This window comes from Periplaneta americana, chromosome 7, assembly GCF_040183065.1.
Source record: "Periplaneta americana isolate PAMFEO1 chromosome 7, P.americana_PAMFEO1_priV1, whole genome shotgun sequence".
Lineage (NCBI taxonomy): Eukaryota > Metazoa > Arthropoda > Insecta > Blattodea > Blattidae > Periplaneta > Periplaneta americana.
The window spans coordinates 75,489,179-75,509,024 of NC_091123.1; the positions used below are offsets into that span (position 1 = coordinate 75,489,179).

General features: G+C 32.8%; 1 protein-coding gene and 1 long non-coding RNA gene across 4 annotated transcripts in view; one reads left to right on the forward strand and one right to left on the reverse strand.

Moving 5' to 3' along the window:
- The window catches only part of tapas, a 116,983-nt gene that overhangs the window by 70,101 nt on the left and 27,036 nt on the right, over positions 1–19,846 (forward strand). For all 3 annotated transcript variants that reach the window (XM_069830910.1, XM_069830912.1, XM_069830911.1), the window contains one exon: positions 5,631–5,882. In XM_069830910.1, the coding sequence (XP_069687011.1) occupies positions 5,631–5,882 (252 nt within the window). The remainder of the gene's footprint in view (positions 1–5,630; positions 5,883–19,846) is intronic.
- On the reverse strand, positions 12,525–18,355 carry LOC138703207 (uncharacterized). The gene is made up of 6 exons (XR_011332999.1): positions 18,046–18,355; positions 16,926–17,082; positions 16,569–16,819; positions 16,181–16,306; positions 15,747–15,954; positions 12,525–15,482 (listed from the first exon to the last, which is right to left on the reverse strand). It is a non-coding gene; the product is annotated as an uncharacterized lncRNA (long non-coding RNA).

The following is a 19,846-nucleotide window of genomic DNA, read 5'->3' on the forward strand; positions in this document are numbered from 1 at the left end:
TAACCTACCAAATGTCAGCTTCAAAATAAGCTCTTGTTCAATGTTCTGCAGTGAATGGTTCCAGAGTTCTGAGTGCTGAAAGAGGCTTGTTTTTATAAAATACGTTAAATTTGTTGCTCAATAATACGAAAACCGTTTGACTATCGATAGTATATTTTTGAAAATGCACTCCCTTCAGCACCTTGTATAAGTATGGAAAAAATTAGAGTATAATAAATATGCGAGGTTTTTTACCGATCGATTTCATATGGAATAGCCCGTACAGTGAAACCTCTCATTTATGGACATCGAAGGGACGTAACAATCTGTCCGCATCTGGGAGGGAGGCTCCCCAATCTAACAGTAAATTTATAATATGCGTTATGTATCCTTTCAAGCTTTAAATGAAATGTATTACTGTAGTTTAATTCTAAATACAGTCTACTGTTCAACAGTAAATTCTTTGCAACTTTGAACTACAGTAGATAAGACCGAAAAAAGGAAAATACAGTACTATGCCATGCAATTTTATTCTACGTCTACAGTTATGCAGTACTGTAATTTACAGTTTTCAACTTAACCTTTACGTTCAGGTGCCATGTCTCTCGAAACAAAACAGCTGATTGAAGTGAAGAGAATGATCCTAAACCTATCATGTGTCGAATACAATTTCATGACAGCAGAAATCTTGGACCCATCAGACAGGTTAAATTTTATGGCTCTGTTTATCCACCCACTTCCAGCTAACAAGGGATAGTGGTAGGCTACGAGACCCTTATTGTCTTCTTTCATGTTAAAGAATTTCTGTACAGTTCTCAAAACTAAATTTTCCATTTTTGTAACACATTAGGTCTTGAAAACTAAGATCTATCCGCAGTCAGGAAGTAAAGCAAGCTTTAGGACTGTGGAACAGCTATCCATGTCCGTGTCTGAGAGTGTCCTTAAACGAGAGTTAAATTTATCATTATTTCTATATTATTTCAGTTGGGACATAAAAATCTGTCTGTATTTGAGGAGTGTCCGTATCTTGGGGGTGTCCGTAAGGAGAGGTTTCACTATAATTAGAAAATTGTTACTCTGATTTAATAGTAGATTTGACAGAAAAACTGTTGTATTGTTAAACTATTAAGATGACATCTGAATTTCCTGTGTTAACACCTTAACAAAATTGTTAAAACCTCAACTATGGCTGATGTAAATTACACTGTAGAAGAAAAATTGCTATATTTAGATTTTTTAAATATACGTTGTCAGAGGAGATGTGTAAGGATTAATGATTTCGAAAATCTACCTCAGCACTAATTTTTACTGAGGTACAGATTCTCGAAAACAATTGTTAGAAAGATAGTAGATGAAATTCGCGAGAGATTAGACTACATAGTGGAAATCTGGCTTTCTCTCTCTCTCCCATGCTATAAATATTAATTACACAAAAATTTTACGCCACTGATTCTTTTCAGTCAATATCATATGTAGGGACATCAGATTTTCGCAAATGATTTTTTTTTTTTTTTCCACGAATTTTGCGAATTGAATCGAAGAGTTAAAATTGTTACAGGCATATACAAGACTCATTTTATAGATACGTCTTTTTTTTTCCCCCCAGTTTTTTTTTTTTTTTTTTTTTCGAATTTGACAATTTTTTTTGCATTTAACACAATTTTTTTTACAAATATTACTGAATCATCGTACATTCATTGGTCACGAAATTCCATCCCCCTCTCCCCCCGATAATGAAACATTCAAAATAAGTACGCGAATGAGTTTGCCTTTCATATTTTATCATGTGGAATGCATGGCTGCTGGGCTGTGCAAAATGAAAATCTGTTTTTTTGCACATACACATGCTTTCATGCTAACATAATAAGAAATGTTTAAAAGATGTTTACCACATTTTCAGCAAGAGTAGTCTATGCAACGAAGACTAAGGAATAATTTATTTTAATAATTCGGCAGTCTTAGTGTGCAAGTGAATATAAGCCTTATGTTTTTTATATTTGCGTGACATTTCTCTTGAGCTAGAGTGTAAGTGGCCCTATTAATACCAGTTTGCTCGTCAAGGTCTGCATTTTCCTGCCAGAGAAATTCTCTTTGGGCTGAATATTAGTGGAGCTATGTCATGCTAATAACAAAACCAAATTACTGTAGTTCTAGTGAATGCAATGATCAATAAAGTGATTTCTATGTTCCCATTCATACTTTTTTTTTCACTATTTAGATATTTAAATTTTTATTTATTTATTTATTTATTTATTTATTTATTTATTTATTTATTTATTTATTTATTTATTTATTTATTTATTTATTGTTTTTTTTCCACGATTTACACTTTTAGGTAACGACTTTTTTCATGAATTACAGTGGTTTTATTTACTGACTTTCGTGTATTTTATTCACCATTTTACAGTGTCCCTAATAACAAAGGATGTTGGAATATCTAAAGCAACCATATGTAGAAACATTCGAAAGGTTTCTAATGCCATAGTGAGAATAGGACTAAGGTATGCAACGTTTCCATCAATTGAAGAGTGTTGCCATTGATTTTCACACTGTCAGTTTTCTTGCATTCCACAATATCATTATATTTAGTTACCAATTCCACTAACTAGTATTTTTCTGTATTAGAAGAATTGGATCCTCTATTTCTTTTCACACTGTCACTTTCACGGTTCATTTTCAATAACAAATAATAATTGTCAAAGAGATCTAATTGATTACCTGATTGAGTTTTTCCGAGGTTTTTCCCAACTGTAAGGCAACTATCAGATTCATCTATGGTAATTCTTCGGCCTCATTTCACCAAATACCCTCTTGCTATCATCAATTCTATCGACGCTAAATAATCTAGTTGTTGATACAGCATCGTTAAATAACCAAGTAAAAAAACTCTGATTCTAAATTTCAAAGTGGTCAGTTGAACAACTTTGCTTTGTTTTGTATGGCAGCCTACTTATATGATATTTTTGCACACTTGAACACACTCAATACAAGTCTTACAGGTAGAGACGTGAATACTTTTCATGTTGAATATAAGATCGAAGCATAAGAATATGAGCAAACTGAGCTAAAGTTGGTAGCCTCAATAACTTCCCAACATTGGAGTCATTCCTGGAGTCCACTGATGAAGGTTTGTTACCAGAAGTTAAATATATCTTCCTTTGAGTATCTGCGTGATTTAGCACCTAACTTCAGAGATTATTTCCCTTCACCAAATCCTGAAAACTCATGGTTAAGAAATCCTTTTAAACGTGGTGCGGTACAATTAACAATTCTGGGGAGCAAGATTAACTTAATGACGTAATTTGTGGAGGTTCATTGAAAATATTTTTTAAACAATGTACACTAGACCAATTCTGGGCACGGGCGGCTCGTCCATAAGAGCTGCGGAACTGCAGCACTCCCTGCTTTGACAGGAAAATAAAAATAATATTTATTTTAATTTGTAGAAGAATTATTGTTACAGCTTTTATTGGTAAATTGCTTTATATTTCATCTGGCCGGGAATATGTACTATTATCTTATGCATTATCTTTTTGCGCGTCGACTGTACTGGAATTGACACTGCATTCAAAGTTGTCCTGGGATCTGCAGGGTGGGACAGCTCGTAAGAGAGTGTGTCTTGCTAGGTCAGAGGGTAGAGAAGTGAAGGGAAGCAGAGGGAAACTGCCACTGTTTAAAACCCATATTTCGCTGCAGGGCTTGCAGAGCCAGGTGACAAGGGAAGACCTTTCCTCCCCTCCCACACCGCTATTGTAATGCTATGTCAAATGGATTCTCTATTCCCTTGAAACTTAATGACAAAATTTTTATTTTCTCTTCACATACTTATTATTGTAGAATCTTATCGAGTTAATATAACGAAATTAATATTTTCTTTTGCCTTATTATTACGTATATATCCAGCCTCCAGCAGAACCTAATATTTGCCTTAACTCAAAATGATTGCACGAGTATAATCCTTTTGATATAGCACATAAAATACGAAAGAGACTTCTTTTCTAGTTTTAGAAAATTGTTGACCATCAGTATATCTGAGTATTGCTTTGGTGTGACGTTTTAGTACCATAACTTAACCAGTGCAAATGTGCAAGCATGAGTGTGTGTGAATTACAGAATATTAATTTTATTTTTCTCAACTTTCCCTTTAGGAGAAAATTGATGTAATGAAGTGAAATTAAAGGGTCGTTCGTTACCCAACTTAAATCTTACTCAAGCTTCATCCGGCTGAAATAGTGCATATATGTAAGGAAGTATAACAATGAAATTTACGCTGAGCATTTGTGGTTGCCTCCTCTTCGGTGGTGATACTGCATAGACTAGGAGTTGTGTGACAGATTTAGGACATTTGCCCCTAAAAATTAAAAAGCACGAATCTTCGCAATTTCACCTGAAAAATGTTGTTTCATTGGCTATGTTAGGCAAAACTAATATTGCTGCGCAATTAAGTGAAACGAACAGAACAAACATTCTCAAACATAATCAAGAAGTGAGAGAAAATCGTGAAATTATTTTTAAAAATATTGATTGAATCAAATTTTGTGGCCAATATGAACTTCCCCTTAGGGGACATGATGAAAAAACGATTCGAAGAACCCTGGTGTATTTCATGGGTTGCTACAGTCCGTGAGTAATCTAAACGAGCCTCTCAAAAATCATTTGGAACATGCCACTGTTTAAAGGTAATTCTAAGACAATTCAGAATGAACTGGTAGATTGCAAGTTGAGTGTTATCCGATCAGAAATTCAGTCTGAAATCGATGGTATTAGTTTTTTTTAGTGATTAGCAAATGATGCCACAGACATCTCCCAACTAAGTCAGAAAGTTTTGGTTTTTCGATATGTAGTGCATTTATTTTTGTCCTATACTTATTAGTAATGTATCAAGAAGTGAAATTTGTATGTACCAAAATCTACTGCAGCTCTCCCAATCCACAAGTTCACGAGCCGCCACTGATTATGGGTGAAGGTATTTTCTGATTATAAGAAACTAAGTGAAAAAGGTTCGAAATATCGATTCCATTTTGTTCCTATATCTTAGTGAGCAAACATTTTCGATATTTTGTTATCTGAAGAAACATAGAAATCACCCCAGTTTTGATCCTAATTTAAGGTTAGAATAGGAAATATAGAATCAGCTAATGTGGAAGGAATTTTTCAAAACAAAAATAATCATGATTTCTCTCATGATATTTAAAATGCAAAAGTTGCTAGATGTTACATGTATTATTTTTTTTAACTTATATAAATCAGCTTTTTTTTTTTTCTCCTTAGCTACTTCACAGATATCGAATCATTAAAAAGTATGAGGTCCGTGGCTGATCTTTGGAAAAGGACGTGGTCCATAGGTCTTAGTTAATCAAATCATGGGAAAATAACAGTTTTAGATATTCAGCATACTTACGACATTTTGGACTTTGATATGATTGTGTTTAGAAAAAAAGCTTCAAGTTCTACATTGGTATTAAACCTATCAATTTTCTTCTAAATTATTCTTCCATGTTGGATTAATTTGATAATTTAATTGTAACACTTGAAATTTCACGAGAGATAATCTGAATAAATCACAGCATAGTTACTTTCAGATGTGATGATCATGCATATATGCTTTGTGATTAATGTGTAATTAATTTTATGTTTTTGTTATATTTCAGGAAGGTAAAGTTCAAGAGATGTTCATCTCTCACATCACCAACACGGGAGATGTGTATCTGCAATTTGACACCTACAATTATGTGCAGTCTCTAGTATCCAATGTGATTGAAACTGGTATGAAGGAGGATGCAATTTTTAAGGGATCAAATGTTCGTTCTCCTGATCCATCACGACTCTATCTTGCACGATACCATCTTGATGGGAACTGGTACCGAGCTGCTATTACAAAGAGACTGGAAGGACAAAGAGAGGTAGGTATCATTCAAATTCTGAGGACTTCTAATTCTTATTTCAGTTTTCCATGTGCAAGAAGATGTTTTCTTTGTTCTGATTAAATCACCCACAATTCAGTGCAGTGATTCCCAATAGGCAAGTGGCCCACCGAAAGTGTAGTTCTGGGCCACAGAACAAATATTAATGAAGAAAAAAAGAAGCCTCATCTGTCAGATGGTGTAGTTATGCGAAATAATGTTGTTTCTAGAAATATGAAATGAGGTGGAAATGATTCAATATTTTTTCGAATATGAGTACATTAGTAAACTACCATCTTTCAGAAAAATGATCTTTGAGCTATCCAAAGATTATTAATCAATAAGGGTTTAATGGGATTTATACCAAGAATAACTATATGGTGGTTTTTATTAAGATCTGGAGTGAGACCATAACAGGCCACTACAACTAATACATGATATGAAGAAGATGATGATGGTACAGTTCAAGATATTGCAATACGCTCATAGATGAACATTTTGTTTTATTTATCTTCTTCTACAAGAAGTTGCCATGAAGACAAAGAATAATGAACAAAAAGAGTAAAAGAAAAAATTAATAAAATGAATTTCTTAACCTGGTTTAAATGTTGAGCAAGAATTAACGACAACAAAACAATAGAACATGATGCAAAACTCTTATTCTTGTAACAGTGCATATAAAGGCCAGTTCTTTTAAAAACTGGGCTGTCAGTTTTGGTATCATGGCCTGAGCTCTGACAAGAATGCCTTTAATTTCTGTATCATCAAGTTGGTACAGTTCTTTATAGAAATCCACAGTAGGGAGATTTATTGATCTTTTCTCTTTGCTTCCTGTGGTTGTGTGAGATGACTCTCGAACCTAATTGTAGGATCCAAAATATACCCCTTCTTAGCAGGCATTTTCATGATGATCATGTCTATACATCTAGTGCTCCCTTTGCTGGCAAGACTGTGGACTTCTTTGAAGGTGTGTCCTTTTTTTGAGCAATGCAGAGGCAATTTAAGATCTTCTAGAATGATGCTGGCTGTTATGGAGGACTTCACCAAATAGACACAAGTCCAAGACATGAGTCAAGGTTTCTATCTTGCTACATATTCTGCAGCAGTTATTGTCTGGATTCCTACCTGGGATGGCTCGTACTGGTGCCATATTTGCTGTCATCTTCAGGTCGTCTCAGAATATAAACTTTGTATCATCTTATCCAGAGATTAGCTGGTGTAAATTATCTATACAGGCAGACACCTTTTCCTTTTTGCCTTCATTGGCACCACTGTCAAATTCTTTGTTCCTCATATTCCATAATTTTTTTTTTTGTGTTATATAATACTTGATTATAAAGATGACACCAACATTTTCAGCAAAGGTATTAATATTCAGTTTATGGAAATACCTGTCGAGTTCCTGTTCCAAGTAAAAGCATTGTTACCTGAGATAAACTAAAGTAGCTTACATTTTGGAGTATATAATATTCATGACTCGAAAGAACTTAAATGTCACTTAATGGTATTACTCCTTTTGGACAAAACATTTGGATGACTCTCCAAATAGCAAGAAACTTGCATAGTATGCTTTGTCATTGTTTGCATAGTGTCATGGTTTATTGGTCAGAGCTTTAGGCTACAGTTCATGAGGTCCTGTGTTCGTCCACTGTCTGGAATTTAGTTAAGTTTACTTGTAAGACCTCTCCTGATGCAATATAATCACAAATATGGTCATCCTATCATGTCATCTGTGTTCGTCCACAGTTTGGAATTTAGATTAAGTTTATATTTAAGACCTCTCCTGGCACCATATAATTATATGTGGTTATCAATCATCTGAGTGACATCACTCAGCTTCTAGGCATCCCAATAAACATGTCAGTACATTTAGGGCTGCATTTTATCGTATGAGTGTAAGAAAGGGATGCCACCAAAAATAACAAAATTTGCTAAAGCAATGGGTGTTATAAATCAATTTTCTAACACACAAGATTACATATCTACAAGACCTTGGCAGTTAGTATATGGAATGGGGCCTGGCCCATGAAGAAAGCAGGTGAAAAGAAGGTTTCAGAGTTGAGGAGTGTGCATGAGGATAACAGCTGGCTATTCATTACTTGATCACAAACGAAATATAGACATATTGCGAATTAAAAGTGGAACCAATATCAAATTTTATACATAATTATCACAATAATTTAAAAAGCAACATTGAAAGAATAAATCATATTAGAATCTCAAAACAAATATATACAGTATATATATATATATATATATATAATTTGAACTGGTAATGGAAATTACGGGAAAACGACTGAATGGATTTTAATAAATGACCCCTCATTTTGAAGCTTGGAACCCAAAGTTTTTCAGAAAAATATTAGTTTTCAGTGAAATGTTAATTTTCGTATATCATTTTCCAAAATCCATCTGTCGTCAGTTTTGAGAATTCAGAATAAAACAAAACACACACTACAATAAACAATATTACACGAAGGCCATGACCTGCAGGATTGCTGTCATATTTAGAGCTCAAATTCAAATGGTTATTAAAAACTTTAAGGCTTACTAAAATAATTTACAGGTCTGATTCTGTAGCGTGTAATTTCTGAGTACAGCTGTGTATTGGATATTAAAAACTACAAAACTTGAGGTGGTTTGATGGCATTATTACCATTAGAAATGAAATATTATTATGCCATGATGCGACTATTTTTTATTAATTATATTACATATTATTAATGCTATATAGATGATATGAAAGTGAAACTTCTTTGGGTTATGTAAGTGGATGTAGAGCATATTGTAAATTTTCTTACAAAACAACAATGTAGTTTTATTCCTACAACAATAACTCTTCACTTTCTACAATTTAATTCTATTCCCGTCAACAATGGAATTTCCACTCCACACAGTAATACAATATTCGTTATTGCACTCCACAGACGACAATGACAATTTACTTGGATTATTGAGAACAACAATGAACTGTTAATTTTTAACTAATGTTCGCAAAGCACTATTTACAAATCAGAACTGTCAGTTCTCAGTTCACAGTTCGTTTGCCTTGGCTAGTTCTTCTAGCTCAGTCACTCAAGTTCACAGTATCTCGAACCACAGACCTTCAGAGACAATCCGCTGAACTTCGAACTCAGGTCCCCCAACTGCGGTCCACTGCACTCAAACTCAGGACTTCTGGCTCCACAGTTACGGACACAACTCAAGTCGAACTTCGGTCTCCAAGCTGGCTTCACTGCTACACAAGACTGGCTGGCTTGCTGTCCACCGACTATAACAAAACTGCTACTGACTGACTGACTGACTGACTGACTGACTGACTGACTGACTGACTGACTGACTGACTGACTGACTGAAGTTCACTTGCGTCTTCTCTTTTATAACCAAGCCATAGTTTCTGGAGAGTTCGCGATCTCGAATAATCTGGATATCTCCCGTCTCTGCCGCGGTCGCTCTCTCTCCTCTCTCCGCCACAGCACATGCCTCAGGAAGCAGATGTGCGCGCAGCCTGCCCGTCACGGCCGACTTAGCTCTTCCTCCGCCGGTTGTGAGATCGAATCTCATGTGGCCATCACAATATCTTAAATTAGATCTTCATTTCTATAATTTACTGAGTGGCGGCCATATAGTATATATAGTATATGTTACTGAAAACTACAAAGCTTACGTAAGATAATAATATTATTGAATATAAAATATTTTATAGTTATTAATTAATCAAGTAGGGTTGGGTCTTTTTCATATATTTAATGGCGGTGTGGTGTAGTTATTTTATATGCGTGATTCTCTTCAGTATTGGCTCGAGAGAGCGCAAAAATAACAGTTCTTAAGGTAAAATAAGAGGCCTACAAAGTATTGTAGTCTCCCGATCATTTCAGCAAGATTTCTTAGCAGGATAAAATGATTTTACCCTCTATATTTCAAAGTAGTTTATGAAACATGCAGCAGCTATACCAATATGCTATGTCTGTTGTTCGAAAGCATGGCAAACCTTAAATTTTTCAAACTTTCAACTACAATCCACAATGACCTGAATTAGCTATTGCTTTACTCCCACATGATTAACTCACTGATCGTCCTGACATTGGTACTTGCATTTTCGCGTTCAAACTAAAAAACTGAACATGTATAGGTTCAAGAAAATGTATTTGGGATAAAAAGAAAACCATTCAGAGGGAGTATGTTTCATTATTATGGAAACAAATAACTATGTTTCATTATTATGGAAACAAATAACTTCCAATTGAAAATAAATCTGAAAAATGTTTATTTGAATGTCTAATGAACTTAGTTTGCAGCAGTTGCTGCACAAGCCACTAGTATATACAATAATTTGAACTGGTAATGGGAATTACAGAAAAACGGCTGAACGGATTTTAATGAGTGACCTGTCATTTTGAAGCTTGGCATCCAAGGATTTTCAGAAAAATAGTAACTTTCAGTGAAGTGTTAGTTTTCCCACATAATTTTCCTATTTTCTAAAATCCATCTTTCCTCAGTTTTGAGAACTAATTGCATTTCAGACTAAAACACAACACACACTACAATAAACAATATTACACAAAGGCCATGATCTGCAGGATTGCTGACATATTTAGATTCTCTAACATCATAATGCCAATATGTCGATCTTCATTTGTGTAATTTTTTCTTATATACTGATTATTAAAAATTCCAAGACTTAATAAAAAGAATTTACAGGTTTAATTCGTGTGTAATTTTCTGAGTACAGCTGTGTATTGGATTTTACGAACTACAAAACTTAAGAATGTTTGATGACATTATTATGATTAAAAATGAAACATTATTATATTTAGTTTGTTACTAATAATTATACACATTAATGCTATATTGATAATATGAAACAAACTTTTTAGGATTATATAAATAGACGTAGAGAATATCTTAAATTAGATCTTCATATCTATAATTTACTGAGTAACGACTGTATACTATATACATGTATGTTACTGAAAACTACAAAACTTACCTTATGTAAGATGATAATATTGTTATTAAAAATTAAATGTTTTTATAGTTATTAATCAAGGGGTGTGGGTATTTCTCATATATTTAATGGCGGTGCGCTGTAGATGATTCTCTAATTTTCCTTGGTAGGAATGCAGTATTATGGAAGAGTCATTAGTAGGCCTAATTGAGTCATGCTTCCTATTTTAGTTGCGTTTTTAAACTACATCAAAATTAATTTCATATTCTTTTGGTTTAGTCAATTAGATTTGTGACCGCTATCAAGCATATCATTTTGTTGTAGGGAGAATAGCAGGTCATTTCACTTCTTGCTGCAGTGATGAGTTGGTTTATTTCTCGCAACCAGCAATGAATGAAACACTGAAACTGCTAATGATTTGCGATGAACAATTTTATTTAGGGCGCATATAAGATTCTATAACTCTGATACAGCATTTGCCTCATTTTCCACATCTCAAGATTAGATTATTCACAACAGCTGAAAATATATGCAATTGGAGAAAGCTGGGTTTGCAGTGAAAGACCTGCCCTTGGGCAGAACACTAAATGAATGAAATTAAATTAAATACATAAATAAATAACTTACATCTCTGATTTTCCGCCTTTAACAATTCATTATGAGGTGATGGCCAATTTTATTATACGTCACTGATTTAACATATGCTAACATATATTCATTAGTCACACAAGTTAATCCAGCAATATTTGGTAGACCAATACTGTCTGGAGGAAGTGCAAAAATGACAATTCTTAAGGAAGACCAAAATATATTACCACTAATAAAATAAGAAGCCTACAAGATTTTGTAGTCTCCTGTTTACCTCAGCAAGATCTTTTAGCAGGGAAAAGTGATTCTGTCCTCTATATTTCAAGGTAGTTCACGAAAAATACATCAGCTATAGTGAGGATCACGTAAGTTCAGTTCCCAAACAGCAAATATTTCCGCCTTGTCAGTGTTGCCAACTGTTACCAGATATCACCACATGTAGTAAAATCACGATCCTATGTACTGAATGACTTTACTCACCGTACTTTACCTTAATGTTGGAAGGTTATTCTAAATAATTTCAATAATAATGAGAAATGTATTGCTATGTTCTATTCTTTTATTCCTTTACATTATTATTAGTATTAGCATTAATAGGTTACTAGACGTAAATATACAACAAAGTATAGTATATAATATTCAAGAATCAAATCTGTTCCAAGACCAATTAAATTATTGTCACTTCACTTCAAAGATTCCAGCGTACATATACTGTACTTCCTAAAGGTAGATAAATTAATAACCAATTGACTTTTGGTTGGAATTCGAATGAACTTCTGATTATCTTTTGAAATTAGTAAGGAATTGGATAATACAACTATGCTAAAACTGAAATAATAATAAATCAACTTACAAAAATAATTTTGGTCCTTAAAAGCCATAAGTAATTTCACTTCTAGATACCTTTTTAAAGATTTCATTTGTTTGTAAATTGCTTAATAATGCTACACTTACACTTATTATTTCTGCAACTCCACGTCTGTCATTGAAAAAATGTATGATACATAACTGTGAAGTCTCTTTTTGGCTCTTGTGTCCTAAATTTAAATAAGAAAAAGCAAATGATTCAAGAAATGTGAGCTGGTGAAAATTAAATACTCAATTAATAAAATAATTACTACCAAAAGAATATTTTATTAATTCTATACAAAAGATGGATTACACAGAACAGATGGCCAGAAATCATAGATTTATACACAACATACAGCATGAAACGATCATAAAAAAATGCTTTTTGTACACAATAACATCTTTCAAACGAAGTGAAATAGCCAATAAGTTCAATAAATATTATGCTAATAAGTAATAACTATAATTAATAATTATCTACAAGCTGTAAAAGGGAATAAAATAGTATATTGTTGAAATTAGGGGGTTATGGTTTATTACGTGTATTTATAATTTTAATTACTTTTACTACATTTAATTATATTTTAATTTCTATTAGATTAGTTGGTGGTGTGGTTGTTAGTTTTATCTGTGTACGTCAGACTATTAAGGAAAAACTGAAAGAAATATTAAATCTACTATCTACTTTATATAACAATATTTAATCAAGAACTGAATATTACTATTAATTTAATAACATAAGACCCAAAACATCTCCAAGTCCAGACAATACACATGCTGATTTTCTTAAACATGTTGGCAAACAAGCAAACTCACTACTTTTATCTTGTAATCTCATCTAAAATACAATATCTGTCTGGAGAAAATCTATCATAACATCAATTTTGAAAAGCAATTATTCAACTAATATCTTTTCGAGTTATCGACAGATACCACTTACTAGTATGATAGCCAAAATTATGGAAGAGATGATTTCATAGATTGAATTGGTTCCTGGAAACTAGTAACTAACTTTCATTTTATTGGGTTGACTTTAGAGAATTGCATTCAACAAATGGACAGATTTTAAATTTTAGTCAAGATATTAAAGATATTTTAAACAGAAAACAAAACAACTTAACAATTTTAATTTATTTTCAAGGATCATATGGCTCTGTAGATATAAATCACTTAAGAAATTGCAAACTTAGGGTGTCCATGATAAAGTGTTACACTGGGTCAGTGACTTGATTATTTGATTCATTGTCACAAATATGTAAATAGAGACAGATTCATCTGGGCTTCCCACATTGTTGTTTTCAGGAATACATTTTCCAATATTAATGTCGATGGTCTAACTAAAGAAATAGATCTTATGATAATCTCATCATTTGCAGATAATATGGTTGTCTAGAACAAAAAATCACAGTCCACAAATATTAATAAACTGAGCCAAAATCCCAACAGACTTTTTGACTCTACTTGGAGAACTCAAACTTGCTCAATTAAGGGAAACTTTACTAATAAAACACAATCCCAAGTTATTTCAAAATGAATAGTATATAAGTTAACTTTAACAGATGATGTTAAGAAATGTGATACTTCTCCAGACATTTTAAAAATCATTAGAAACGATAAATGATCTGGTCAGTGAGTGACTACATACAGTATTTTTTATAGATGGATCCTGTTTACCAAGCCATAGATGTAGTGGTGTTGTAGTACAATACCAGTATATTCCCTTTTACAGGGAATTATATTCAAACACTTGTTTGCCCCATTTTAACCGTGACAACGCTTTTTAGCTTTTTAAACATTCTGGTTATTGTATTGTGTTTGTGTTTAGTGAAAGATTTTAGATAAGGGCGCAAATAGCCATAGTAGCTGACGCGCCCTTTTTAAACGCCACTAACTAACTAACTAACTAACTAACTAACTAACTTCAAACACTGACTAATTTTGATAGTGAAAATTTAGATACACTTTTAAGCTTACAAAATCTCCAGTATCGACTTCATAAATCTGAGAAGGCTGTCATACTATCAGATTCAAAATCAGATGTTCTTGCTGCAGTAATGGACGTAACAGCATGAAATCTCAATATTTTACAGTGTTTTAATATTTTAAGCAAAATGGTCGAATTACATCGACGACTGGTACTTCCGTGGATCCATGAACTTTATGGAGTGGGAGGTAATGAGGTAGCTGAAAGGTAGCAAAATTACTGTAAGGTTATCTATACCTGCATCTTACCACACTGTTAAAAGAATAACAAGATCAGAACATGACAATGTGGTAACAAAAATCGGAATGATTCTAAAGCAAATGAAAAAATTGCAATAGGCCATCCGGCGTCTGCTCCACGATGGAGGAAAATCCTCAGAAGAAACCAACTAATCAGACCAAATGGGGGATCCAAACTACCCTCGAGTGCAGCTCTGAATTTGCAGGCCAACGAGTCTACCGACTAAGCTACATTGGTGGCTCCACTAAAAATATGAAGTACATGGCACTCAGATTATTAAATTGACAAACCTAAACAATTATTCATCAGTTAAGCTATAAAATATAATACATAGCAAGCAAGTTAATTCAATTTAAAAGTATAAACAATTCAATCAGTTGAAATATACAGAAACTGATAATAAATATCATGCAAATTACTTCACATTACAAGCATAAACAATTCATCACTTGTGGTATACAGCCTACTATTTAATTTACAGCACATACAATTCATCAGTTAAGCTATAGACCTACAGTCTACTATTCAATTTACAGCATATATAATTCATCAATTAAGCGAAACAAAAATATAGTACAATACATAGTAAAAATAATACACCTAATTTAATAACTGAACTTCTATGAAAATCTACAGTGGCAGTACTCATATTATCACAGGCCATGATTGTCTCAAATATTTACAAAGAACTGATATTTCAGAATCTCCCCATGCCATTTCTGAAATCTCAATGAAGATATGGATCATTGTCTTGACTGTTTAACTTTACACAGCTTTCAATCATCTGGTTAAATATTGAAGTGCAAGATAACAAATGACATCAACTGCTGAACACTTGGTATCAATCAACCAACAACTTCATTACATTAAAGGGGAAAAAAAACTGAAAGAATTAATTGTATATAGACACAACACATAAGACAAGGCAGCTTCAGAACAGTAATTGGCAAGGCTCTGTTGTTTTAGGATTCTTATGTAGATTCAATTTCACCTGAAAGAAAAAAGTAGCATCTATAAGTAGTAGTAGTAGTAGTAGTAGTAGTAGTAGTAGTAGTAGTAGTAGTAGTAGTAAAGATAATAATAATAATAATAATAATAATAATAATAATAATAATAATAATAATAATGACTGTAAAGTATGGAAATTAATATTGCAATGTAATATCAAAAGGTGATTTCACACCATCAACTCTTATCATTTAGTACAACTCTTATCATTTAGTACAACAAATCTATTATATTCAATTGCAATCACCAGTAGCTGTTCTTTCCTCCATTTTGTTGTTGGCTGATTTTTCACAAGTCTGCTATGATATGCAGCACTATCCATGACAATAACGCATTGCCCTAATGTTCTCAGGTCAACAACTGTGTTTGCACCCACTTCTCAACTACAGGGCTATTCATAGCACTATGGTAGTCCTGACTTTTCTTTCAATTGCATGAAAAAATTAAATCAGCACCTGCAATAAAAATTATACCTGGGCATATAATTACGTCACATGAATTCACAGCATTTAAATAAAGAAAATAAAACATAACATAACATAACATGACATGACATGAGATCCTCTTTGGTGAAAGGCTTTCCCACGTTTTTATTTAGTCACCAATTTTTATATTTTTGTACCCTGATTTAAAAAATTACTCTTGCCAAATTTATGTAAAATATAAATCAATATAACTTACCGAGTATAAATCCACCTTTCGTTCCGGCATCTAATCTTCCACCCTCATTTGTTGGTCTATGAATAACACCATTCATGTCACTGGAAACTTCACCTGGTTTATTTCATGAATAAGTGGGTGATCATACTTAAAAAAACAGAGAGAGAAAAGCAATTCACATTGACACTCTAAGAGACACAAAAATTTTAAAGACAGGAAAACCGTTCAAGAATTTTATAACTAACCTCTAGTTATAATATGAAACTATTAATTGCAAAACATGTTGTTCCCACCTGAATTCATTACTAGTAGCCTATATTAATTGCAATTTCATATTCCACATAAGTGTTAATCTATTTGTTAGTAAAAAATTCAATCACTCAATGTCTCACAATACATTGAAATTTACCATTCATAAAAATCCAAGTCTCATCCAAGAATACTACGGGTTTAGGGTTCTCACGCTCCACATTTCTTATATATTCTCTTAAAAACGAATAACATCACTTTCTCATACATGTGTATAAGGATCCCCTTTGCTCCATAGAAATTTCATCTCTTTCAAAATTTTTTTCACCGATGATAAGGATACTCTAAATAAATATGTTTCATAATCATCATTCATATGTTCCAGAACTTTTGCTGCTGTTAGTACTTCCCCTGTAACAGTAAATGAAAATTATGCCATATTTTTATACATAGGCCTATGACTAATATCAGAATTACATTGCATAAATCAACACAATAATTCCTGTAACTTCCCTACCTTTATGTAACTTGTCATAAATAAATCTCGCAATTGCATCTTTCGTAAAATCATCAGCATCAGTCACTGGATGTTTACGTAGTCTATGTTTTCCTGGTGTCACGAGTGGGGTCCCCTTGTGTGAATTGATCACTTTCGTGGCTGTAGTTAAGCCAAGCTGTAATAACAAACAATAACATAATACTTCTAAAAATTGTTATATCATAAAATTCATGCATAATACCAACATTTACAGCTATATGAATAGAAAATGATCAACATGTTAGGTTGGGTCTACGATAGGTTTAAGTAGGCTAATATTTAGGTAATTCTCCAGAAAAGCTACACCAAAGAAGGCATAATTTTATTTTGTTTAATTGATTTCTGTGATATTTACATAGTGATGAACACGTGGTTTTAGTGCACAGCCACAAATACTTTCAGCACAAAAATCCTTTGACACTTACCTGTATATTCTAATGCATTGTTGTAGTCCCTCCCTCAAACTTGTTACTAATTACCAATATAACATGCGAGAGGTCCAGGACGAAGAGAAATGGTTAGTTTCCCAGTAGTGCGTCCTCGTCCTCTCGAGTGTTATATCTTAACAAGTACTTTGGGTGGGGTAGCTTTTTTGAAGAAACACCATATTTAATATTACTTAGACCAGTCATGAATAAATTATTCAGCCAGAATCAACGTTCCTATGCTTTATAGAGTATGTTATATAGTTATTATATAAAACTGAATTATTTTTAAGCACCATAACAGGCCAACATTCATGTAATATTTGCTGCAATATCAAGTTAATAATTACAATATGACTTGTATTTTCTTCGGCCGATGTGGCATGTAAATTGTGATCTGAACGGTTAATTTAATACCAAAAGAGAAAACTGGAAATTTACTTTCGTGCTGTTTGATTACTTGTTCGTCTAATTTGTAAATGTATTTAAGCTATCACCTACTGCAGTATTACAGTATCTTAAATGTATTTAGTTTGGCAATATGAAAATCACTGACTTGATTAAACATTAGGCCTAACCTAAAAATTTGTTTTGTTTGACCACAATCATGAAATTATTAGTGCAAACTCCTAAAACTGAATACCACTTTGAAATGTATGCTTAAGAATACTTACTCCTAATAATTGTCCTATTCTGGTTGTAATTGCTGTCTCCGTTAGCATAATTCCTTCTTCATTATCTTCTTTCTTCAACTCATTATACACGTGAACTACAGATTTCTGAAGCGTACTCTGAATGCCACACATTTTCTTCCTTGGAGGAGTCACTGCAACACTATTTCATTTTTTTGACATAGTAATAAAAATCTAAACACGAAAGAAATTCATTAAAATTTGAAATAATATTTCTATCCATTACCCACGTGCATTATCACGCCCAAGTATATTATATTCATTCGCACTTATCTGACTATTCTTGAATTATAACCACAACGCAACACATAACATAACTATTATGTATTAATATTAATACTAATATTTATTAATTAATTATTAATAAGTTCGAATTTCACTATCTTGCAGTAACCGGCTGAGAAATCTAGTACAATTTTAATTTCATGGAACTCCAGTACCGGCAAATATTGTCGATATTTGCCTCAGCTGCCAACATACCGGTTACAAAATCACTACCATTTATAGTATTTGTCAGTATCGAAATTCGAAACGAAGTTGGCAAAAGAAAATTCAACCTTCAAACTAGAAAATCACCATAATCCACTAGCATTTGTAGTAATGGGGGAAAAATGGTTAGGTTTCACCCTTAGGGTATCAAGTTACCTGGTCTTCCCTATATACTAAGATGCTATGTCTATTGTTGGAAAGCATGGCAAACCTGATATTTTCTTAACTCTCACCTACAATCCACAATGACCTGAAATAGCTACTGTTTTACTCCCATATGAAAAACACAATGATCATCCTGACATTGTTACTTGCATTTTCACACTGAAACTCAAGAACTGGTGATGGGTAGGTTCAAGAAAAAGTATTTTGGAAAACAAAAAAAAAAAAAAAAAATCAGGGGGAGTATATTTCATTATTATGGAAGGAAATAACTTTCAAAATATCTGGTATACTTCATTGAAAATAAAACTGAAAAAATTGTATTTAAACTTCTAATGAACTTATTTGCAGCACAAGCCACTAGTTTTAAATTATAATCCTAATGGAAAAAGAAGCATAGGTTAGAATATAGAAGAGATGGTATAGAATGCAACAGGCCACTCAACCTAATATCAGAAAGTATGTGATTATGATGATTGCTGTAATTTTATATATCAAGTTAAATTTATTTACTTTTTATGTCCTATTGTTTCACATGTTGTACTAGGATTTATTATTCAAGATAATTGAAATTGAATATGCACTTGTTTTATAATTTTTTCAGTACTCATTAGTTTTGCATTTATTTTAGTTTATACCATGGGTGCTGTCTTTAGTTTTGATTCAATTCTATTTAATCAGTATTACTGGAATGACTACTATAGTTCATTTGATGCAGTTTATACATTATTTTTACTGCTAATATTAATTATCTGGGGTGGTTGTGTGTGCATTTGAATGGTTTTTTCCTCATTGTACCAGATACAGAAGAAAGTGAAATCAATTCTGTGATTTTAACGAAGTACAGGTTTTCATTGTCTCTCATATTGGAGAAGATGGTTTTGCTTTTATTTTCTTAATTACTGGTCGAAATCTGTTCGTATGTACTAGTTATTTATTCTTCAACATAGAAGTATGCATGTCTAATGCAATAGTTTTACTCAACAAAACGTTGATTCACTCAAAGTTGGCTCTAGGGATTTTGTTCTAGATTTTTTATAACATAAATATTGCCAAATGAAACACTGCAGACAGTATTTTCCGAAAAATGTCTAGTTAAAAAGCTGTATTACTTACAGGATCTCTTGTCAAT